Below are 25674 nucleotides of genomic sequence, written 5' to 3' on the forward strand. Positions count from 1 at the left end.
TGAGCGCTCTAACATGCTAATGTGAATCTCTGCGAACATGCGTGCTCCCTGTGCATGGAGCGTAATGCGCATGCGCTGAAAATTATAAATGTAATCTTATGTCACAAGTATCTCTCCATTTATCGCAGCAGCGAACAACGCAGGACACATTCAAACTTTATACGCAGGCAAACTTTATACGCAAACTTCATATACCTCTCTATAGCGCCAAGTAGTGTGACACATCACAAATAGAGACTGGTAACTTCACTTCAAGCTCGAGTTTATACCCTTATAACTTTGCACGTCAGCTGCATACGTTTTAGGTACATCGCTAAACCCGGTGTTTATTTATTCTGCGATTCAAAAGCAACGTGGGATGCGAGACGCAGCAGTTTTTGCGGGAATTCCTGCCACACTGCTGCTTTTGGACGTTCAAGCACCAACAGAGTACACGAATGACGGGCATCATTAAAAACTCGATAGTTTCAAGGTCTGCTTTTACCTCCTACCGCCGAAGCTCTCCTATTAACGCGAGAGGAACGTAGCTGCATTCCTCTAAACCATAAAAGTTTTCTGGCAGAACTAACTTTTAGCTATCGTAGCAAAACAATTTCCGCCGAATTGGTTGCTGGAATATTGAATGCAGCCTTTCTCATCGCCATAAAGAGGCTTCCTGCAAATATAAAACCTTTGCAATGGTACCTTTGTTGTCCTCATCTCCTCTCTGCGTGTAGTTCCATAAGCCTTGCTATATAGAGGTCATTAAGCGATGTTTAGTCGAAGCGTGTTTTTTTTTTTTCTGCCTTGTGTGCGAGAGTCATTACGGAGCGTTCTACATCTCGGCGCACGCTTGCAAGTACGCGCAACTTCGAGAAAACATCGCGAAAGCGTACTGCTCGCCACTTGGAAAACAACGGCTCAGGAAAATACGTAACAGTGCCAGTCGAGGGAAAGCGTTCCACGGCGAAAAACCTCAACTTCTGCGAAAAAGCGTGCACACTTCCCGATGAAAGCAAATATCCACTGCGCACCCAGCAAAATGCGCGTATACATACGTCCGCGGAAACGATCGAGCTCGAGCTTTCGCTCGATGCTGCTGCTTCGTTCGACTCGCAGAACCTGAACCGCGAGCGCACACTAGCACATACAAACACGTTACACGCGAAACTACGGGAAGAGCGAGATAAACAAAAACAACGTGGTTAGAAAGCAGTGTGGCAGCCAATTTGCATGGGCGCCGAAACGCTCGCGCCATCGCTGCCGCTGCCGATGTTCGGTTTTTCTTTGTTTTTGTTTTTTTTTTCGAATATATGCGAGCCGCACTGCATCGGGCTCGCAAAACTTCCCTCGCTCTCTCTCTTTCGCGTGCGACTCGGAAAGAGAAAAGCGCGCGAAAGGAGCGCGCAGCAGTCGTCGCTCAAAGCCCGCGCTGATGGTCGAGCGATTGGGTCTCCGCCGCGCGCACAAACAGGCACCGCCGCCGCACACGGGCGCGCACACCGCTTATCCAAAACCTCCTCCTGCGCCTCCGTTATCCCGCATCGAGCGAGACAGACGGCCGGGGCCCGCTTCGTTCCAGTTCGCTCCGCCGACGGAACGTTGCGTATTCTCTCTCGTCCTGCTCTCGCCTCTACTCTCTCCCCTTTCCCCCTCTCTTCGGCGACGGTGTAGCGGCAGCTGCGGAGACCAGTTGCCGGAGAAGGCAGAGCGACGGGCCCATTGCGATGGCAAATCGATCTGCTGTGCGGGCTCCCTCTGCCTCAGATTCCGGGGATTCTAAAGCCCTCCGCGTACTTTGTGCGGCGGATGGTGGCGGTGGCAAAGTGCGCTTTCGCGAAATGGAAGTCGCTCGAATTCGGCGCTCGGGCCTCTCGGTTTATACTTGCGTGCAGCGGTTTTGCCAGAAGAGCGACGCGGCAGCGTCCAAAGAATCGAACACTTGTCACCTTGCTTAGTGGTACACGTTCTTATTCCTTGAAAAGGCTCGTACAGGTAACAACCACGCCGCATTCGCTATCTGCTACTGCTCCAGTAACTGAATATCCGAAATATTTAAATGCATCGGTAGCTATTTTTATTTATAGAAACGTAAGAAATGTTGACCGCGTGGCGCAGAGTCTTTCCTGTTGTGAGTGCTTCAAACAAATTTTAACCTGCAAATATATGGGTACGAAAGCGAGCATCTAACCGCGCGAACGTTGGTGCCCGCTTCCCACACATTGAGCTGGAATACAAAAAGACACGGCCTAAAACGCACTCACTCACATTCCGTGACGTCACACACACATATCAGTTGGAAAGTATTAGAAGAAGTCCCTCACGAAAATTGTGTGCAGTGTGACAAGAACCTGGCAGCTCTTTGAAGCCTTTGACGGTTTTAAGCAATCATTTTCAAGCAAAAACTGAGCGCTTCCGTCGGGCACCTTTTTTTTTTCTTTTTGCCACGGTCCCCTGCGTCGACTTGGTTTGTTATGCGCTTAGCGCAAATGACCTACGAAATTAATGCGCGTGTTAGGTCGATGATAGAAGATACGAATGTCTTGGACTTCCTCCTAGAAAGCAGTCTCCACGGTCGCCGCACTCAATTAGCGAGTCCGCATACTCCGCCGGGATGCAAAGTGCCTTCCTCGTGTCTCTCCTCCTCCTCCTCTTCTCCGCATCGCGTCCTTCACCCCATTCGCCCTTTCTTTGTAGTCCAACGTGTGCCAACACAAAGGTTGAGACTGGCGCAGATTAAACGAGCCTTCTCGCGCAAACACGGCTTCAGCCAAAACGACAATGGACGCGCAGCGCAACCGCACCAACTTTTAGCTCTCCTTCGCTGCAGCTGCAGTTTCTACGACCTAGAGAGCGCCGGCGAAGGCGGCTCCGTTCACCGGGACTCTGGGGATCGGGTTTCAGAGAGCGCATTAGCCGACTTATGCGACGCCAGCGGCTGCTCCCGCTACGGGACATCCGTAACCCCCGCCACCTCTCCCCTTTGACGCCTTTCTCCCCCTGCGCTTCCCGGGGAATGCTTCCAGAGAGTCGAGTGACGCCGCCGCGAGGAGGTTTGCGTGCATTAGCGCGGGCACGCGGATAGTGCCAACTTTCGACTCGGAGAGCGACGCTCCGCGCCAGCTTGTTGCGAAATTGGTCCGCGATTTCGCTACGCTTTCCCGGGTTTCCCCCTTTGATTTCCCTTCATCCTCGCTCTCCCGCTCCCTAACACGCCGGCTCGTTGGCTGGCTGTCGTTGCCCCTGGGATCCAATCTGATTTGTACACCCGCCGGAACTTCTGGCACCTCCGGAGTTTAATTAATACCTTCTAGCCGTCCGGAGAATGGCCAGGTGCAGTCGTGATTAAATGGAACGCCGGGAACAGAGAGGTGTGGGGGGCGGATGGCTATTCGGGGACACCAATTTCTCCCGGATCACCCCAGGACGCCCGTAAAAGTTCATTCTGAAATGTTTCTCGGTGCTGTTATAAAAGCAAAGCCGCAGTCCTTCGTCAATGATCCGCCTCTCAGTACATGCCAGTATAAGTAACTTCAGTGGAAAACAGGAACAATATGCTCAGCAGAAGCGTTCTGAAATTTCACGTTTACGTGAGATCAGTGAGAACTGTGAGATCACAGTTTACTGTATTTCTATGGCCGTTCTCCTCTTCAGACTTTGTTACTACAAACCAGTCCTCTTATTCAGGCAACATCATTTCCCGGTATGACCTGTCGCCGTTAGATTTTCGAGGCTTTCTTCATGCGTAACTTTGCATCAAGCAGTTTCCGCGTGTTACTCGTGAGAAATTGCATGTTTCATCTGTGAACAAACTCTGTTTACGCTGCGGAAGTCCGCAATTAAGGAAGATATATATAAAGTAGCGATACCTTCTTTCCGACGTCCCGGAGTTTCTTTCAACAAACAGAAAAGGCGCTTCTGTAGGTTCAGTAACACGGGAACAACGGATAAAAGCAAGCTCGCTCGGCTTCATACCGAATCTTCTCGATGCGATCTCTTTGTCGCGCGTTGTTTTCTACGATGCACAGCGACTCGAGCCCCTTGTTTGAACGAAGATTGATCGTCAGTAAAACAGCGCTGAAAGTTCGCAGCAGCTCTTCGCGACGCCCGATTTTTCCGGGAAGCTCCGCCGTTCCCCACTGTTTAGACGGGCCGATCTAATCTGACGATGTGGAGTGCCTCGCTCTTTTCATTATAGCCGCGCTGCTCCACTGAGGCCAGTTGCAGTGATTGAGTGTTTGCACTATGTGTCACGCTGAACATTGCGAAGCATTACTGAGCATACCCCGGGGATCATGCATGTGTGGCACGTGCACATTTTTGATGAGGGCATTGTATCACACATCTCTAGCGGGTAGTGAGTGAGTGAGTGAGTGAGTGAGTGAGTGAGTGAGTGAGTGAGTGAGTGAGAGTGTGAGTGAGTGAGTGTGAGAGTGAGTGAGATAGAGTGAGAGTGAGTGAGTGAGAGAGAGAGAGTGAGTGAGAGAGTGAGAGAGAGTGAGAGTGAGTGAGAGTGAGTGAGTGAGAGTGAGAGTGAGTGAGTGTGAGAGTGAGTGAGTGAGTGAGTGAGTGAGTGAGTGAGTGAGTGAGTGAGTGAGTGAGTGAGTGAGTGAGTGAGTGAGTGAGTGAGTGAGTGAGTGAGTGAGTGAGTGAGTGAGTGAGTGAGAGTGTGAGTGAGTGAGTGTGAGAGTGAGTGAGATAGAGTGAGAGTGAGTGAGTGAGAGAGAGAGAGTGAGTGAGAGAGTGAGAGAGAGTGAGAGTGAGTGAGAGTGAGTGAGTGAGAGTGAGAGTGAGTGAGTGTGAGAGTGAGTGAGTGAGTGAGTGAGTGAGTGAGTGAGTGAGTGAGTGAGTGAGTGAGTGAGTGAGTGAGTGAGTGAGTGAGTGAGTGAGTGAGTGAGTGAGTGAGTGAGTGAGTGAGTGAGTGAGTGAGTGAGTGAGTGAGTGAGTGAGTGAGTGAGTGAGTGAGTGAGGCGAGGCGAGGCGAAGCGCATCAGAGTTCATACTTAAATAAAGGAGTAGTTGGATGGCGCGGGAGCGCTCAGACTTTACGAACCTGCTCTCACCCCATCGTCTTGAATACCTCTGTTCGCACCTTGTCATCAACGCGAAAGAATTATCTGTTTGCTCCCTTCCCAAAAGCTCTCATAATGGGCGAAGTAAACTTTCCTTCTCAAAAAAAAAACGGTGATGATTGCATCGCTTCAAAACAAAGTTTTGGCATGATTTGTAAGTAGGATGCAATCCCTCGTTTATTCCTTTATCTTGCGTTTAGAAAAAAAATTGTATAACAGCACTGTGGTCGCACGATTTGAAATTGTGAGGATTTTCAATGCACAAATACATTATACAGTTTTCATCTCAGGTTTTCGCTCAGTTTTTCGCGCACATTCGCGTATGCCCCGCAGAACACACATGGGTAACAACAAATAAAGAACATCGAAGTGTTTACATTGGCATGCTTTATACGGTACTGTGCATATCTTGCGTAGAATGCACGGCTTTGTATATGTTAGGACAGGCCAACCATATCATCCGGGTGAACATGGATGAAGGGAGTAAATGAACAAGAGGACGAAGTTCTATACGAAAAGTCAGACGGCAGCCACTATGGAATAGACGGGCTTATATATGAGCAATCTGTGGGTATATGTTCCTGCTGCTGTTGCCCCGGCCAGTGCTTCGCCTGTAGTTTTGCCTGCAACCTGCAATTCCGCTTACCCTCTTCAGACGCATTCAATTTCGCTCGAAGGCACGATTACGAACTACACAAATAGTAAAGTTACATCTCGATACTTGCCTCGTTTTGAATACGAGTGAACTTGCGCAGGCAGAGGGCGTTTTACATTGCATTGGGGGTAATTTCTTTACACAGCCCACTGCGGGCACTAGTTTTCTCACTTCTCTGTGCCCTTGAATAAACTGTAAACCGTAATATGAGCAAACTCTATCGATACTCATCAGGTCCATGTTTCGACGGCTTCTATGGAGCCACTACAGTCCGGCGACGAATGCAGTTCACGCAACTGCGATAAGAATCACTTTTATGGCCAACAATTTTCCCCGGCGCAGTGGCTTTTGAAACGCTCCTTCGCCGTCGGAGGAGCAGGACAGGATGTTTTGCAATTCCAACGAGTTCCACGTCGTTTTTCCGGCCAGGCGACGTTGCGAAATCATTGAAAACGTCGGGCTCTGCTCAGACTCTTCTAAGAATACAGTGTCAGCACCGAATTTTTGTCTTTTTCCTTTTTTTCTTCATCGGCGAACTCCCCTTTTATTCCAAGCGAAAACGCGAAGGAAAGCAATTTTTAAACGTGCTGTCGTCAGCAGGGCGGCTCTATTGGACGCAATAATGTTGGCTTAGACCACTCTTCTTTAAACTTTCTGCTCGTCCTCCTTCGTATTCTGCTGTGTTTTTGTGTTTCATTCACTTCATCTTGCTCAGGAGACAGAATCGCCTTTGGCCGTCGGAGTTTATTTTTTTTATTTTTTGCCATTCGTATAATAGTTACAGTTGCGGCTTGAGGATTTCATCGCGCATGTACGACGTTTTCCACATCGTTGCTGCAGATAACCCTGAAGGCAGATGTCCCCTTCCCTGGCTCACAATCGTAGCTTGCGAAACTCCATGGCGCCTCGCAATTCAACGCTGAATACGATGACGTAACAGGTGCAGAAAGGAGTACCGGCTCTATATAGGCCGGTTTAGGCACTTGTAGAACTGCTGCTATGTCATTTTAATGTGAGGTAAGTGACCACCGTTTCGAATCTTCGACACAGCAGGCTCATTTGAACCGAAGCTGAGTGCGAGAACGCGTCGTTATTCTGTGCTCTGCGCGGTTTAATGTTCGTTCCGAGGACGGCACTGCAAAAATAGACGGATGATATAGCGGTGTTATGCTGAATGCGATTTAGGTTTTCACTTCGGTTTCGGTTCTAGGCTTGGTTTAAGAGGGCAATACGATAGCGGCGAGTTCTGCGTCAATTGCGCAAGAATGGAAGTTGATAAAGAGGAGTACATACAAATCACACCGCTAGAGACCGGCAGTTAAACGCGTGAGGTGTTCGGCGACGACTTAGTGCTCTAATGCAGTGGCCAGCGAAGCTGACCTGTTCGCACCACCGTGGGTTCGAATCCCAATCTCGGTCTTTTGCATAATTGGCCATAAAGCCAACTGGTAGGCGGCCACCTGCCAGTGGCTTCGGACAGACAAACGTCGGCGAAGTCTGAGATTGGAGGTGTTTCAGTGCTATAGTGCTCTAAACACTCGGAACGCTTCTTATCTGTGTGTCTCAATCTCTATGTCCGTGTCTGCGTGTGTGTCTGGCTGTGCCTGTCTGTCCGTCTCTGTCTGCCTCGGTCAGTATGTATGTCCGTCTGGCTGCGTCTGTATATGCCTGTCTGTCTGCCTGTCTGTCTCTGTCTATCTTTATCTCTCTGCGTCTCTCTGTTTGTCTGTTTGTAAAACTTCGATGTGTTATCACACCTTAATTTTTTTTTGTCTTCTTACGGGAGCTCCTATAGAAGAGACCGTATCCTGAAATGGCTACCTTCTTCTTCCTCTTTTTTTCTTCCCATTCTTCTAATCTCACCTAGACATCATGGAAAACCTGCCCTCCTACCACTGCCTAGCTAGGCTGGTGATAATTATGACGACTATGATGAAGAAGATGAGCTCGGACGTACATTGTTATCAGTCGAACCCTGTAGTTCGGTCATGAAGCTGGTGCCGCGAAAATTTGATATGCTGAATCTAGAATACATACGAGCAGTAAATAAAACATAAACGAATGTAACCTCATCGATTAAAGCTCTACGTAGTAGAACCAAACATATAATGACCCCCAAAAATGACAGAGATTATCAAGATTTCCGCGCACCACCAGTCATCATCCAGTTCGAATTTTCGAGCATTTTCTTTTTTTTTCTTTTTTTTTGACGTGTAGTGCGTCGATGCGTTATCAGATACTGGCGCTGATGGATTAGCTGCTCGATGAACAATGCAAGGTTTTACTGGGATAGGGGTTTCAAATAAGCTGCGCTGAGTTGACGCCGATCCAAGCAGAAAGCGACATGACGTCCAAAGCTCACGAGGTACACGGAAGGCAACCAATCACCCGCGCCAGCCTGTGGCAACCACCATTGACCGGCATAGTAGCCATTTGCACTGCCAGGCGCGGGCATTGTGCACCTAGACCCCGCAAATATGAGGCTTCTTTATGCCTTGGGTACAATTTACCGGAAGAAGCAGTGCACCGTTCGGCAGGGATTACCAATTCGACACCTGACACCACCAGTGGTGACTGAATCAGCGTTGTAGTTCTTTCAGAGCGAAAGCTATACTTCTCGAGGCAAACTCCGAAGGTCGACTGTGGAGCGCGTTTGACCTTCAGCTGGCGCAGCGGAGGTGCGGCCTGTGACGTCACGCCACGTGACGCGCTGTGGAGAGGCGTCGCAGTTGCGCTCGCTCGGAGCCTCGCCGGTCGCTCGAAGCCGCGCCGCTGCGGTGTCACGTGACTGGCGGGAATTTACTAGCTGCTTCGCAGCGCTGGTCCCTCGTCTCGCCGTGGATGAAGCGAGCGCCGGTCCGAACGCGTCAACTGTTCGCCGCAGGGGTCAGGCTAACCATGCTTAACAAAGCTTTTGGTCGTACAACTCAATACAAGCCATGCTTAAACCAACCTAATTTATTCTTTTCACATTCTAGATGTTGGTTGCTACGGCGTTGCCGAGTTCGTCTGCAAATAGTGTTGGTAACTTCCATCGCGCCGCGCGCCTGGCGCATAAACCGACGAAACACTTCTTTTCGTTGATTTCAGCGCAAAAATGCGACCACTCAGCAGCACTCGAAGCCGTGGTGATCCACCGGTTTTTGGGGCGCTGCTATCGAAGACTCCTGAAAGCGGGCCGCTACTGGCGACGCTGCTGGAGTCAAGTGGAGACTCCCGCCCACTATGCTGTGTATTCTTGTCCGCTGCACTTAGAGTGGGCAAATGTTTGGCTTTGCTTGGCTTGGCCTGCTTGGCTTGAAAAAAACTTTGTGATTTGCTTTCTGGGCACGAGATGGTGCATGCCGTACTTGGATGTGCTTCTAGCTGCTCTGTTAAACCCGGTTGTCTGGGTCTTCAGATATGCAGCCTCAGGAGCGTCCCTTCATTTATCTGCATGTGTGCATGTGCATGTATATATTTATGCAGAAAATGTCGCACTCCTGGAGCGAAAGAGGTTTTTACTTCTTTCGACATATGACTAGCGTGCTGCAGCAAAAAAAAAAATAAAAGCAAACGCGTTACTGAAAGGAGCTAAACGGTATTGTGAACGGTAAACGCTGTTGAAGTGAGATGAGAGGCCATCGAAAAATTAAAAAAAAATGATTCTGAATACTCACATAAATTAAAAGCACGCGGAAAGACTCGTTGCAGAAATAGTATCATCCGATCCAATTTGCTGTTTCCTTCGGAGACTGTCCCGTTCGGTTTGATGAGGTTTGGCACGGCCTAAAGGCAGAGAATAAGGAAGTCATGTGACAGCCACTAGACGTTCATAAAACATGTTATGACCCTAAGGTGGGGCAAGTAAGTGCAACCTACTCCAAGTGGGCTCTTCACAGCTAGGCATCCTTTTTTTCCTTCGTTTGACTGCAGGACTCTGAAGTCTGCGGATTATAAATTTATTCGCACTCCGTCTACGTCACGCGAATAACTGGGTTACAGAAAACACGGTACATCGTATTTGGGGAAAAAAAAACTCGGACCACTGCCGGTGCTGGAAGACTACCTCGCTATCACACCATCTATAAGTCAGACACCGGTCATAGATCTGCCAGGCGACCTCACCGACAGTCCACCGTTGCCCTGTAAATATATATAGACTCCCTTCACTTCTCCCGCGTAACTTACCTCACAACCATTGCTCACTCCTTTCATCTTTTTTTTTATCTTTCGTTTCTCTGCCGCTTTCCGGCACGATATATGGCGTGCACGTAAGAGTGCCACTCCTGACGGAGATTTATCGCAAGCGCGCGCGCCAAAGTCTTCGCGTATAAGTCCAGGATTTGCTGCTCCGGTATACCAGGCTGAATCCGACCAGCCTTCTAAGCCTCTCTCCTCCAACCGCGTCCTTTTCATCTTTCTTTCTTTACTTTTTCTGCAACTCCCTAATTCTCACACCCGGTGAGGCAGTCTCCTCCGCACCACCCGTATATCACCACGCTCTGGAAGGAAAAGCCGACCGTATACACTTAGAAGCCCGCGGTATATATGCCAGTAAGTCTTGGCGCGAGCAGCGGTGTATCTTTTGTTGGCACAGCAGAGGACCATTATTTCTTTATCCACTTATATGCATCTTTTCAGGCTACTCGGGTCCTGGCTCGAGTAAGTAAGTGCGCGGGAGCGAGACGTTGTTGCGACGTGCTGCCGACGTTGGTCCTTGACCGGGCGGATGAATTGCGGCCGACCTGTCACCGCGAGCTGGAGCCGCGTGAAGGATGGCCCGCGCACGTCACGCAGAAAGTGCGAATAATAAGCCACCCCATTGTGTCGCTACCACTCGGCGGAGAGCCTCCGACGACGACGACGAGGGGGGGCGCTGGCGACAACAGGCGCGTTGAGAGCGATTCGCTGCACCTATTCTTCGCGCAGTTCGCTTTAATACATAGAGTTTCTTACTATTACCTAGAGGGAAAGCTGGCAGCCTGTCTATGGGAGTTTGCATGGAGACCCCTCGAGACCGCTTCAGCCACCATGGGCGCTCAAAGCATCATGGGGCGGTGAGCTACTTCAAGGGAGTGACACTCTCATAGAGCCAATGGGGACGTTTTTTTTCGAATGCGATGGTGGCGGCACCTGGGAGAGGCGGTAAACGCATCAAAAATCCAATATGGCGGCGCGCGTTTAGGCGGCTGGTTGTGGCCGGTTGCTCGCGCTACAGTGCACTGTACTCGCGCGTTACTGGTGCTGGCGGCCGCTAGCTCGACCCAAGCTTTGTAAATACTGGCGATTAACTGCTCCCGCGCTGCATTCAAGCTTGATTTCCTAAGTACTTACGGAATCTGCTCACTCGCTTTTGTATTTCGATGTGTCTGTTGATGTAGCATGGTGCATGTCGGCGAGCGGCGCGACTGCTGAGCAGCTGCGCTCGCTCGAGAACGAGAAGCGTAAATGGTTTTGTACAAAGAACAATTTATTAAAAGAACATCAGCAGTGACAATCGATGTTCAAAAAGTGATTTTAGGCATCAGTGACATTGCAGTATCAGTAACAGGCATCCTAAAAATCAAAATAAAAAACGCCATTATGTAAACTTAAAAGACATGAGCGCACAGAGAATATATAGGGGATAAAGAAAAGGTATCAAGGTAGGTACAGTGTACATAATATAATGCTACATGACTGAATATAGGTTTGTACGCGACTTTGTAAGAGATTCAGGTAAATAGCAGGGAAGTAAAACATCTGACATGTATTGAAACGCATCAGTCTGTGGCTATGAATAAACACACCCAGAGAAAGGCAGTGAAAATTTTCAACCTTTGACTCGTGCAGAAGAAATCACAGTGCGTTGGGTTAGGGACAACATAATATGCTGCAGTGCTAGTGCTTCGTATAAAAACTCCAAGAAAAGCTCACTGTGTGACTCGACATGACGCCAATGACGCTGCTGCAGTGCGAATGTCGCCGACGTCGCCGTTTTCGCTTGCGCGGCTGTCCGGCCGTCGTCTGCTTGTCGTCTGCTGCTGCGTTACCCGCGTCGTCATCTTCGCAACTAATTTCTTTGATATCTTATTTTTAATACCTATGGCTAGTTATAATTTAGTTCATAAGCATGTTTTTATTATTGATAGTGGTCGAGAAATTTTACTTTTATTAGGCTTAACTGCAGCCACGTTTACCGCCGATACCAGGATCGCTGCAATCGTTTCAACCGTGGCGCCACCCTCGGCGCGGACGCGCAACTTGCAACATGCCACAGCCCTGGCTACTTGTTGCGGAACTTCAACTTTTGGCCAAAAAATAATGCAAGAATAAGCGCTATTCGATAATCAAGAATGTCCTAACATTCAATATTCTGTCTGTAAATTGCAACAAACGAGCAGAAAAGCATTTAAGTGCAAAGTTTGCCCAAAATAAGGCATGGCTAGCTCTCCTATTGGCCCAGTGATTAACACTACAAAAACTAATATTTCGTAATTAACAGGCGCACTTTTAAAAGCAAATATGTTTTCAAAAAAAATGTTGTTGCTTAAACACTATAAAAGGTTTTTAATGGCATTTCATAAAAGTAAAACCTTTTATTGGCGTCGTGTGTCGTCGCATTTTCACTACTATGGCTTTTGCACACTGCGTTCGCGCGAAAGTCGTCTGCGCACACACGAACAGCGCTTTCGGCATGAAACGTCTCAGTAGTGCCACTTCGTCTTCCCGAAAAACTACGACTGTCTCGCAACAAGTAGCTCACCGCCCCATGATGCTTTGAGCGTCCATGGTGGCTGAAGTGCAGCGCCGCCAGCTTTCCCTCTAGGTAATAGTAAGAAACTCTATGCTTTAATACGACGCCCGACGCCACTGTTGGTCTCGGCGAACTTTCTCAAAATGTGTTTCTTAGGAAGGTAGCGAAACTCGAAGTCCATAGAAGCCGATGTCTGTGTAAACATCTCGACTGAATAAGCACTAGTGTATATAGAGTTGTATACTGCCAGTACCTACCTGCGGAGCTGAAAGTTTGAAGCTGAACAAGATTTCAATTTCATTTGAGGACAGCTCAGGGAATTTAAGGAAAAGAATATGATAATGCCAGCGTTAAATGACATCAAGACAGCAGTGTTGCACAAGGAACGAACAAGATTCAATGATACGACATCAGGGCTGAAATCAAGGATATGAAATGGGCAGGGCGTTAAAGGCCAAGAGAGGATAATCGCTATTCCTTTAGAGTATTGGAGTATATTCTGAGAGAACGTAAATGTAGCAAAGGCGCCGATAGGCAGTTGAGCATATGAGATTAGGGAATTTGAGGAGAAAGGGAAGCCGCAGCTGCCAAAGGATAAGGGAAACTGGAAGTCAACGGTAGAGGCATTTGCATTCCATTCCACTGCCCGTAACCAGGCTGATGATTATGATGATAATGATGAACATCTCTGGCGTATCTGACTGCCAGTGATAGCAGCAAGTCAAGTGTAGCTGCGTCTGTGTTTTTCTGTCGACGACACATCTGCCACTATGCGACTATTCGCAGAATAAACCCCAAAGATCCAAGTGAGAAAGGTTTCGAGAAGCTGGCTGGGGTGCTTACGTAACAACAAAATCATGAAGTAACCCCATTCCTCCTCCCTTTTGTTCGCATTAATCAAAAAGCACAATTTCATGCTTTAACTTGGCGTGCAGCCCATTTTCCGAAGTGAATTGCGCCGCGTTTCGTGAAAAATAAGGGGTTGCGTAACCTTTGAGCGGATGAAAAAGAGCTCTCGAAAGACTAAAAAGCTGCCGGCCGACGCGACGAAAAACACGTTACCATTCGCCTCCCCACAAAACCATTCGACGCTGCGCTTCTTACACAACTGGATTTATTCCGGCAGTCTCATCTGCGCGCTCTATGGCTCAGCGAAAATCCGTCCCGACCCAGAGATAGGTCTAGTGTGCTCTTCTCACTGGTCAGATATACATAGTTTACGTAAACTCGCGCGTCTGCTACAACAAAGTACATGCGTTCATAGCGCTTCGGCGGTCGCCAGTGCAGATATAGGGTGGAGTTCAGCGGGTTCTGAGACCGAAAGAAGGCATGCAGAACAAGATGGGTCCATGGAGAACAATGCGGCCCGAAAAGACGAAAACGGGGGAAACGAACGAAGGGAAGAAAGAGGAAAAAGTGAGAGGGGAAGCGGGAGGGGAGGGCTACGAAGTTTCAACATTGAAAATGTGGCGGGAACAGGCGTCGGTTGCGTAAGCCAGCTGCACGCACGCCATTTTTTACTTTCTCTCTCTCTCTCTCTCCCTTGACTGCGCGAAAAGCGGGCTGAACCACGGCTGAACCTCCCCCAATCTGCAAACTGCAGCCCCCCTGCTCGTGGCGTTTTAGCGGCACTGCCGCAACTTGCGGCTTTAAAGCGACGCTAACGATAGCAACGCCTCCTCGCCTCGTTGATTTTAATTTCTTTTTCCCGCACCCTTAGCTCCGGTTTGCCTCACTGTCTTCTTTTTTAGCCTCGCTGCTACGGGGTTCTCTGCACGTTCGACTCACCTCGGGGCCCTGTGCAAGGGATCCGCTTCGGCAAATAATAACTCGCCCGGCTCGCCCTGATCTGAGAGGAGTTTTTCTGCCTCCCTTCATTATGCGGAAAGGGACAAAGTTTCCTTGCTGCCGCAGTGCTTTCGTAATGACCGGCCGGCTTCTTCGCTTCGTAGAAAAGGGAGTGCACTCAACGCCTTTCCACTCACTGCCTGACACCCTCTCTCTATCTCTCTCTCACTTCTCTCCCTCGTTTCGTTCCACACATTTTGGCGTTTTCCTTTCAATTACCCTTTTTTTTTTCGCACTTTCTAATAGAAGCCACTGAATATCATCCTGCCCTTCATTTACTTTTCTCTATTTCGTTCTCAAGCCTTCCTGTATAACCTTCTTTCGTTGTCTTCGGTTCCCGTTACGAAGGAAGTTCAGGACATCGAGCGCACTCTCTTCGCTGACAAGTTTATCAACGCTCCGCAATGTTATTTCTGCCTCGTTTTAGCCGTGACGGCGTCCGGGTCTGAACCGAAAGAAGCACTAAGCAAAATGGGATCCCGCGCTTCAAGAGCCCGATAATGAATAGAGTCACCCCCCCCCCCCCCCCCCTACCTCCCACGCCCTTCTTAGCCACACTCCAGAGCAGATGGCGAAGACAAACACCAGTAAAAGTTCTTTCTGCCTGTGGTATCGGATATAAACCACTCGCAAGCTAACAAAATATAAAGGTATATTGCAGTAAGTGAACATGAGCTTGTTACGCGCGGCTTTACCAAATTTCTAAGCAGCTTCGGTGCAAATTTCTTCCGTGCCGCCGACGTGAAACGTACTACACGATCGCGAGCCATCCTCTCCCTTTTTTGCCTCTTTCTTATACATCCTTACGCCCTTGCTCGTGCAATTACCGCCTTCCTTTCAACCAATTTCATGCAGGGCCCATTGATAAGTAATCGCGTCAGAGTTAAAAGTAAGAACACGAACACTTTGCTTTTTGTTTTATGTGTGCATGTGTGCACGTTTGTTTGTGAGTGTTTGAAGAGTAATACTATGTCTTCCGTTCACATATAATTCGGGCACGTACCGCACGAGGCCAAATTTTAACAACATAAAAAAATGTTTGTCTTTCTTCTTCCCTCTTTCTGTTAATTCTTCACCGTTCCTTCATACTTCCCTCGATGTTTTGCCTCTTTTGCCGTGGAGTACACTGTAGCGCAATGGTTCCTCTCGTGACGACGCGCATGCGCGCAGCGCTAAATTAATTACTCGTAATTGCTCACTAATTCGCAAGCACACACACGCACGCACACGTAAGCATACTAAGGTGCATCTCACAGGCTGCGCCCCATATATTTTTTCATATCCCCCCGCATCATCCGCTTTCGAAAGAATTAGCCAACCCCAATCAGTCAAGTTCTATGTCTCCATTGCGCGTTTCTTCTTTCTCATGCTCAGCGACCACTTTGATAAAGAAGAACTGTAACGGATTTTACAACAGCTAGCAATGCATGCAGGACCGTTCGCTGAGCGACACGGGATCGAGCGCGCGCAGATACGTAGATCGGAGGCAGGAGATGAATGCGAGCTGGATGGAAGAGGTGGCAAGAAGATGAGGATGAAGAGGAGCGGGCAAGAGAGTTGCGTAAGCTCCTTTCCTTCTGCTTAATGCAGGGCGATGAGTGGGGAGAGCGGCTAAGAGGATTACGACCTGACCAGCGTCGCAGCGATCCCGCAGCAGCGCGCGAGAGATAGCAAGAGCGCGATACGCCACCCCCACCCCCCTACCCCCCGTTCCCCCTTTTTCTCGAGTCGTCTTTCTCGAGTGGGAAACCACGTTCCATTGGCGCTCTTCCTCTCATTGGGCGGCTTTAGAAACCTGAATACAGCGGACAATAGAAAAAAAAAATACGCAAACCCAGCACACAAAACAACGTTGGTTTTAACCGCACGCATGCTTTGTTTTTTTATCTTGGCTTGCCCCCAACTTGGTGTGTTTGCGACGCCACCGGGTTCCGGGTGTATAGAAAGGACCACGTATATACGTGCTTGATTGATTCACCAAGGCCTCAAAGCCGTCGGCCAGTTGTATTTTTCTTTTTTCTTTTTTTAGTGAATGGTATCTCTTTCTTTCCTGATTTTGTTTAAACCGCACATGCGGTGCCGACACTGGGTTTTTGGTCACAGTTGCCACGCTTCAACCTTTGTGTGAATAGATCGAGGCAAAAACGATAAAAGACTGCTTGGCAAAGTTACTCAAAATGCCAACACGGATGAAGTTTTACGCTTCTGGGTAGGAGACCGCTGAGGCTAGTTGGCGCATTTTTGTTGTCACTTTCGTATACACTGCATTTCCGTTGTCTTGTTTACTTGTGTTTCCTACTTGGATTTTGTGCTTTGGATACTTGGATTCAGTGTCGTTCTTGCGCTCGTTTTGTTTTGCCGGTGGCCCCGCTACCTCTCGTTTTTAAGAATACGTATATCGTGGTTTTAACCACTACTGCCGGGTTCCCGAGAAGAGCTTGCCGTACGTGCAAATAAATAAATAAATAAATAAATAATATAAACAGGGCAAGGGTGTCGAAGTGAAGCACTGACTATGAACCGCAAGGCCTTTGTTAAAGCTTCTGTGACAGTGTGAAACGGGAAGGAAAAAACTAGGCATTAACTTTTACTTTATTTTTCTCGTTTTTTTATAAGTTAGGTCGAGGGATTCAAATAACGAAGCCTTCTCCCGTTTAGCCTTGGGCCAATGTGGTTTTCTTGTGAAAAAATTTATTTTCGCCCCGAAGCAGGGGCTTAAATTCGCCGCTGTTATGGTTGTCAATGCGTGAATGGTTTCTATACGTTATTCGTGGAGCACAGATTGTTAATAAGTGTCAGTACTATTGAAAAATTGGCTTGGCTCATAGTTATCTCTGCTATTTTTTCTGCAACTTGATGATGATGAATTTTTATGGTGCAAGGGCATCTGTGGCCAAAGAGCGCCATGGCACAAGGTATTTTTCTTGCATTTAACTCTAAATAAGCCGAACACCAGACCAGGGGAAAGCTTGTATCAATTGCATCACCGGTGGGTACCCGCGGCACTGGGGATCGAACCCGGCACCTCTCGCTTGCGAGGCGGATGCACAAGCCACTAGGCCACCACTGCGCCCTAAAGCGCAAGCGTTCTTGCTGCAACTTGAAGCGTAACTACTTTGACGTGCGCTATTCACTAGACTTTTGATTACCGTTACAGCAGTGGTTTTAAGCGGCTCTTCAGCAATTCCTTGATGCATACTTTTCCGTGTCGTGTGGCCTTTGCCTCATCTAAGATTGCAGTGCAACTGCTTAAACGCCCACTGATTGCTCAAATAAATGCCGTTTATCTCGTTCCGGCGCAAAAAAGTTCAGCGTTGTTTACTGGCCTGTCCGATATGGGAGAGCCCCAATTTTCGTGTGCTGCAGGTGCGAGAACGTGGACTCGGTGATCGGCTTCATCACCATCAAGGGCCAGCGCGAGCGGCTGGACAACTTCTGCGGCTCGCAGCTTCCCAACCAAATCATGTCCAACGAGCACCGCATGACCGTCATCTTCCAGAGCTTCGGCAGCAGGCCGCCCAGCGTCAAGGGATTCCGGGCCATCTACCAGTTCGTCACCAGTGAGTGCACGCGGGACCATATCTGCACTGCATGCGTATACACGTAGTACAGTCTGACAAAAATAAACAGCCAAAGCGGTTTGATTCCTAGCCGTGTAGCGGAGCTCTTTAGCATATCTGACAATCAACCTTGGGAGGGTTGATGATTTAAGATCCACCTGCCTTCGTGAAAACAGAGTCCCTGAGTACGCAAGAGGAGCCGCGCTGCAGGGCTCAGAAGCAGACTTCTTGGGCTGGATACTTTTGACAAAGACCGTACATGTACCTGTATAACCAAAGACTGTATAACCCTCTCCGGCGCAATCATGGTGCCACGAGAAGGGGCCCAAAATCAGCCACTCACTGTCTCAACAAAAGTTCAAACACTCTTATACTTTTGGACATCGCGATCTTAAAAGTGGTGTAAGTGTGTAAGTTTCATTCTCGTAGTAATAGCAGCCATCATGCTGCCGGTTGGTGTCGCAGGATCTGAAAACATCGAATTAACTGGCAGATTAGTACTCCACGAATTTGCCTTGCATAAGAGGCCGCAGCTGACAAAAAACAGGGTTAATTGGAGAGACATGGGAGAGGCCCCTGCCCTTCAGTGGGCGTAGTCACGTTGATGATGGTGGTGGTGGTGGTGGTGGTGGTGGTGGTGGTGGTGGTGGTGGCGGTGGCGGTGGCGGTGGCGGTGGCGGTGATGATGATGAAGCTATCAAGAGGCTTTCCATAACGGCTGCAAATAGGGTTACAGAAAATGCGGATAGGGTGCGCACTGGAGGGCAGCAGCCAACTTTCACGCTACAGCCAGTACATGAAGCTTGTTTGAGACGAGAAAGGCTAATTTTTGTCACTTCTCTTGTGTCGGGGCTTGACTATTTCGCACTTTTGCGTCTTAAAGTAATCATCAACTGACAGGCGCCACTGGGCAGGCAGTCATGAGATTCAGGTCGCCCTCGCACAGACTGCCGTGTACTGTCTCAGTGATAACCGCCGTGCTTAACAAGTGTACAAAGACTACTGGGCGACAGATGGCTGGCAGGATGTTAAAAAAAAAAGAGCTAATGATGTATAAAGACATGAAGTTACGGTTAGCATTTAGATCCAGAGTCTGTAGGACCTCAGAAGCTTGTTTAATGCTCCTCCATTGAAAGCTAGAATATTTGGAAAGACTTTATTTACTTGCTACCAGCTCTTGCCTCCCATCGTTTTTCAAAAACTTCTGACGGTACCTTTTTATAGTGCGAAAGAAGAACTTCATTAGGAGGAGGAGAAGAAGGAAAGGCAGGGAGGTTAACCGGAAGAATAAACCGGTCTGCTACCCTGCACTGTGGGAAAGGAATGGAGAGATATATAGATGAAGACAAAAGAGAGAGCGGGAAAATGGAGAAATCCCGAAAAAGCCTACGGGTCTCTGAAGCTCCGACCTCTGACCTTTAACCTTTGAAAGGAGATGACTTGATACTGTGTGGCTAGGGGAAGGTGACGTGGTATGAATGTTTAAAAGAATTTGTCCTTGAGGACAATATAAGGCAATGTCTAGGCAAGAGTCAAGCGAATTCGAAGAACAAGTTAAAGCAATGTTTAGTAGTCAAGATAATGCAAAACCAAGTGCTTTTTCACGTCATACTCGGTTGAAACTGTCACGACGTTGAACTATGACATTTTTTTTTATAATTTCAGAAAAGCAAAATATTTATTAGTGAACACGGGAGCATACCTGAGTTTCACCAACTGTCATGACGAAAGCATCACTGCTCTATATCTTTCTCGCTGCAGTAAACGTGTATTGAGTAAATGTTCGCATTATAAGCTTCAGTGTTAAATGAACTCGTACGTTACATACTCCTGCCCAACTTACGGTTATTGTGACGTCCTCTCATTCTAGACTTTGGCATTCCTTCCGGTCGTCAGGACCCACAGGGCGGTAAGTGCTTTCCTCTTATTTGCCCGCTTTATTCACAGGATCCACTCATTAGTCCATGCCACAATAAAACACGGAGGAACACGGACGAACCGCACTGCGGTGGAAGAAATGAAGAGAGTGAAAAGGGTTGAGAGGAACGGGAGATAAGCGGAGGGAGTGCAGGCACATATTACGAATAGCCTAGGGCCTCGGAAGAAGTCGCATTGTTACAACTGAATACCCATTCACTGCCAAACATTAGCCAAGGTAAGTACGACGTGCCCACTTTCCAGCATTTCGATGCCTATACCTACAGTCTCGTTTCGAACGTACTGAACATGATTTCTCAGAGGATGTTAGGTCATGTAATCAAGCAATGGTTGGGTTAGGTTAATTTGTAGGCTCAGCGCAAGAAGCTGAAAAAGCTGGAAGGGCTAAAAGAAGGAAGACGACACAGGAGAGTTGTTAGCATATACAGTTAGCAGCTGCGCATGGTGTTAGTTACTGCATGTTTTCTCGTGCTGGTGAAGAAGCGTCGTTTAGTCATCGTTTAATCACCAGTCGTTTAGTCATCAACGCAACACTCCCCTCGATCTTCAACCACGAAATCTTAATTGCGTGCAAGAATTTCTCGCAAACCGATTTGCTTTGCTTTTTTGTTGTTTCTCTACTTCGCTCCGAGTGCGCGTAGCGGTCCGGAAACAGCCCATAACGAACGTCGCTCAAGCCCATTTCGCGGATCTGTCCAATAAGCGAACGCACGGAAACAAGGCGTCGCGATGTGTCCGCCATAAAACGGAAACGAAATAAAGAAGCAGTGAGAAGAAACGATAGAGTGAAATGAAGAGGACGTAATTCGTGACAGGCGCCTCTGAAAGTGAAATCTAGGGCGACTTCCGACGAGCGAATACGTACATATATTATATGGGGCACGGTGCAGCGGGAAGCTGTGGCGGAGGCTCACAACTCTCTCGCGAAAGAGGAGAGACGCGCCTTCATCGCCGATGAACATCATCTGGCGTCTCGTTCACTCCGCCTTGTTCTTCGTCGCGTCCGCTTTCTTTTCTCTAGTTGCGCCCGATACGCAATGAAATCCCTGGGCTGCTCTCCGTGGGAGTTGGCCGGGGGGGCTGCAGAATCTCTCACAACTTGCCCGCGCTTACAGGGAGTGTGTTCTAGCGTCACGGAGTTGGGGAGAAAACTTGAGGCAGAGGGGGAGGAGTGCTTCTTATGATGGCACTTGCAGCAGTGGCCTCCAGACAGGCCGTTCTTCGGGCTAGCAAATGGCTCTCCGCGGCAATATTTTCCGGGCCAAGAAACTACGTCTGGATCGCTTTAAGAACCGATAGAGACGGCAGCAATAAAGCAGACGAAAGAGGCGCGGCAGAAACAACGGAGTGCACAAAGAAAGAAAGAAAGAAAGAAAGAAAGAAAGAAAGAAAGAAAGAAAGAAAGAAAGAAAGAAAGAAAGGAAGAAAGAAAGAAAGAAAGAAAGAAGGAAAGAAAGAAAGAAAGGAAGGAAGAAAGGAAGAAAGAAAGAAAGAAAGAAAGAAAGTAGGAAAGAAAGAAGCAAAGAAAGACGGAAGGAAAGAAAGAAAGAAAGAAAGAAAGAAGGAAAGAGAGAAAGAAGGAAAGAAAGAAGGAAGGAAAGAAAGAAAGAAAGGAGAGAAAGAAGGAAGGAAAGAAAGAAAGAAAGAAGGAAAGAAAGAAAGAAGGAAAGAGAGAAAGAAGGAAAGAAAGAAGCAAAGAAAGAAGGAAAGAAAGAAAGAAAGAAGGAAAGAAAGAAAGAAAGAAAGAAAGAAGGAAAGAAAGAAAGAAAGAAAGAAAGAAAGAAAGAAAGAAAGAAAGAAAGAAAGAAAGAAAGAAAGAAAGAAAGAAAGAAAGAAAGAAAGAAAGAAAGAAAGAAAGAAAGAAGAACGAACGAACGAAAGAACAACACTATAGCCAAACGGGCGAGTTGGTGGTACATATTGAATGCCAACAGCGCAAACGACGCAGACAAAGTAGAAGACACAGTCAGCGCTTGTCCTGTGTCTTCTTCTACTTTGTCTGCGTCGTTTGCGCTGTTGGCATTCAAGAACGAAAGAAAGAAAGAAAGAAAGAAAGAAAGAAAGAACGAAAGAAAGAACGAAAGAAAGAAAGAAGGAAAGAAAGAAGGAAAGAGAGAAAGAAAGAGAGAAAGAAAGAGAGAAAGAAAGAAAGAAAGAAAGAAAGAAAGAAAGAAAGAAAGAAAGAAAGAAAGAAAGAAAGAAAGAAAGAAAGAAAGAAAGAAAGAAAGAAAGAAAGAAAGAAAGAAAGAAAGAAAGAAAGAACGAAAGAGAGAAAGAACGAAAGAAAGAACGAACGAAAGAACGAACGAAAGAACGAACGAACGAAAGAACGAACGAAAGAAGGAAAGAACGAAAGAAGGAAAGAACGAAAGAAGGAAAGAAAGAAGGAAAGAAAGAAAGAAAGAAAGAAAGAAAGAAAGAAAGAAAGAAAGAAAGAAAGAAAGAAAGAAAGAAAGAAAGAAAGAAAGAAAGAAAGAAAGAAAGAAAGAAAGAAAGAAAGAAAGAAAGAAAGAAAGAAAGAGAATAGCTGCGTTCTGTCAGCACGCACAGTGAGGAGTAGTAATAAAGTCGCTTTACTGTCCTTTTTTTTCCTCTTGCATAGCACTCGACCTCTCCGCTGCCTAACCGGGCAAATAACCGTATTGCCTGCGCAATATATGGTATTTAACCTGCTACCGTATCGGAAAAATGCTTATTCCTGCATTGGCAATATGCTTATCAGAGAGCCTATAGGCTTCGAATTTTCAAACCCTTCTCTCAATTGAATAATGCAGGCTTCGCATCTTTTCTCTCTTCTCCAATAAAACTCTCTCGTGAACAACCCAAACTTTCGGCGCCTCGCGTGCAAAAGTTGTTGCTTCTGCTGACAGCGAGAATTCGTTCCTTCCTCTCAATAGGAAACGGAAATAAACAAGCAAGCCCTAACAGAGCAAAAAAAGAAGCTTCGGCGTCCTGACTCTCCCCTTTCCTCTGGGATCGCTCTTAAAGGACCCTTCACGCATTCGTGACAGACCGGTTCTAGCTCGCAGCCTTCTTCCCTCTTTCTCTGACTCTCGCCTTCGCTCCATGCTGCCAGCTAGTTGGCGCAAAAGCTGGCGGCGCCAGTTTTGGAGCCTGGCAGGCCCACTTTAGAGCGAACGCCTCTTCACTCCTCCTTTGGCGAGCAATCCTCGAGAGGCCAAAGATTTAGCGCCGCCAGTTTGGCGGCAGCCGCGTCCAAGCAAGCGAGCGAGCGAACGCGTGCTTGCGCACAAAGTTTGTGCCTCGCCCGGAAAGCTTCAGTCAGGGGGAAAGAAGCTCCCTACGGCACGCCACCCTCCGCTGTAGACCCAGCGAAGAACAAGCCGGTGAAAGAAGCACTCTTTCGCCTGTTTCCCCTTTTCCCTTCTCTCTATCCCTACGTTTCCCTAGCGCCTCCTCAAGAGGCGTGTGACTCCTGCTAGCTCCCGAGCTCTTCTGCATCACTGAAAAAAAAAAAATCTGTGCAGCGTTGCATGAGCATAGAGAACTGGCTCAAGCCCATACCAAGGCCGCTTTTCGCAGCTGAGATAAGCGAGTACGTGGCTGCCACTTTTGTCTTATTAAACGTCGTGATTGGCCAGTTCCTCCGGCCAATCACGAAGTCTCCTTGAGCGCGAACAGCCGTTGAGAATTTCGCCCACCTCTTTACTGACGCCGGTCCGTGGATTCTCGAAAGCTGCTCCGTTTTACAGAGGCGAGGCAAGCAGCTCTCGGCTGTACTTTACAGTCTCTCCGTGTTTATCCAATCGACCTTATCTGTGCGCGAGGAAGAAAATGAAAAACAATGCAGTCACCATATAAAGCTCCCCTTGGGACCGCGCTTCAAGAGGTAGCTGTCGGCTTTTATTCTGTGCTCCGCGCAGTAATGTCTCTCCTATGCACGACGCAGCGTTCTCAGTGATGCCAGAGTGGTGTACGTGCTTTAGGCTTTAGAAGTGCCGCTCGGCATTGTTCATAAATAAGCCCATTTATTCCGTAAATTGGTGCTGCCTTCCTTCGTCCCAAAGCGCAGATCTACTTTGCATGAGCGACTATCGACGAGAGAACATGGGAAAACAAAAATACGCGTCAGGATATTATTCACTTACGTTTCTTCTTTTTTTTTTGCCGGGACGACAGTTTCGTTGTTGTTTTTTTTTTTAGATCTCCGGTATGGCACTTTGTTTTTGTTGTCAAGATATGTACGGCAGTTTCCAACCAAATATTATAGAAATTGCGGTGTTCTCAGGGAGCTTCCTACGCCGATAAATCTATCTGCCTACACAGCTAAGTGCCGTCCGTCTGTTTGTCTGTCTGCCTCTTCGTCCTCTAGCATACTCGTATATGAAGGAAGCCAACAGCTACAGAAACAAAGGTTGAAACGCCTTTGGTGTCTGTGGCTGTTCGCTTCTTTCATATGTACAACGAACTCCTCGTTTCCGTTCCCCTGTTTGATGTATATATATATATATATATATATATATATATATATATATATATATATATATATATATATATATATATATATATATATATATATATATATATATATATATATATTCTGCTTTTCTAATCAATTAGCTTTAAGCGATAACATTCAGTAATATTCTAAATCGAACAGCACAAAATAAATAAATTTATTTTTAAAAATTCCCCTGTGTCCTTTGGTTTCCATGGCTGTTGGCTTCTATCATATATATATATATATATATATATATATATATCATTGATTACGATTAGCAACAAAAATTGAAGAAAATAAACATTCCACTATGCTCCTTGGTTTTCAGTGGCTTCCTGCATGTGTACAGCGTAACCAGTCCCTTTCTTCTCCATATACAGGGTGTTTCATCTAAGACTACATATTTTTTTTAAATACGCTTTTTGAGAAGAGCCCTTTTTTTTCGATATAGTATTGTCAGCGGTTTAGTACATCACAATACAGCTAAGACGGGCTAACTAGCAGCATGATTAATTAATATTGAATACTTAGCTTTTTAACTTTTCCTGTTAGGCTCCTTAATTATTAAGAGGCTTCTAGCCCACCGTAAATAAAAGCCATATCAGTTTTTAGAATTTCGAAAACGCGGTTACCTTCGGCGCTATAGAACAACAAATTTTGTCTATTTCGGTGAGTTACGAGCATTGGAGGAGCTGCTTTGCCTGCAGGCTTCTCGAATGCGCGTCGTTTCTAGCGATATAGCCAAAATTTGATGGGCCACAGCACCTAAAGTAAACGCCTTTTCAAAATATAAAAATTGGCATGGATATTACTTGTGGTGGGTTACACGCCTCTCAATGATTAAGGAGCCTAACAATGATTGGTAAAAAGTTAACTATTCAATATTAGTTACCCAGCCTACTAGTCAGCACATCTTACCTGTATTCTGATGTACTACCCTGCTGAAAATGCTATGCCGCAAAAAGCGCTGTTCCAACTCAAAAGCCTATTTTTTAAATTTGTCCGCCGCGGTGGCGCAGTGGTTATGGTGCTCGGCTGCTGACCAGAAAGACGCGGGTTCGATCCCGGCCGCGGCGGTCGAATTTCTATGGAGGCGAAATTCTAGAGGCCCGTGTACTGTGCGATGTCAGTGCACGTTAAAGAACCCCAGGTGGTCGAAATTTCCGGAGCCCTTCATTACGGCGTCTCTCATAGCCCGAGTTGCTTTGGGACGTTAAACCCCAATAAACCAAACCAAAAATTAGTTAACCGTCTTACTATTAAAACAATTCGCCGGTTTTCTGGTGTCCGCCAACACTGGTAGTACAATGCCGCAAAAGCCGTATTTTTACCCCCAAAAACCCTGCTTTTGAAAACTTTTCAAAGTGTTCACTCAAACACCCAGTATATATAATTTGTTTTATTTATTTATTTATTTTCAATAATGCAAGCCCCTTTACGGT

At 47.2% G+C, this 25674-nt stretch overlaps 1 protein-coding gene across 1 annotated transcript in view; it reads left to right on the forward strand.

Moving 5' to 3' along the window:
• LOC149358918 (suppressor of lurcher protein 1-like) overlaps window positions 1-25674 on the forward strand; it is a 351348-nt gene that overhangs the window by 311917 nt on the left and 13757 nt on the right. Inside the window, exons 9-10 of the mRNA XM_089571104.1 lie at window positions 17639-17832; window positions 19703-19741. Of these exons, the coding sequence (XP_089427230.1) occupies window positions 17639-17832; window positions 19703-19741 (233 nt within the window). The remainder of the gene's footprint in view (window positions 1-17638; window positions 17833-19702; window positions 19742-25674) is intronic.

The sequence above is a fragment of the Amblyomma mixtum genome, chromosome 2 (assembly GCF_055824585.1).
Source record: "Amblyomma mixtum isolate Tamu chromosome 2, ASM5582458v1, whole genome shotgun sequence".
NCBI lineage: Eukaryota > Metazoa > Arthropoda > Arachnida > Ixodida > Ixodidae > Amblyomma > Amblyomma mixtum.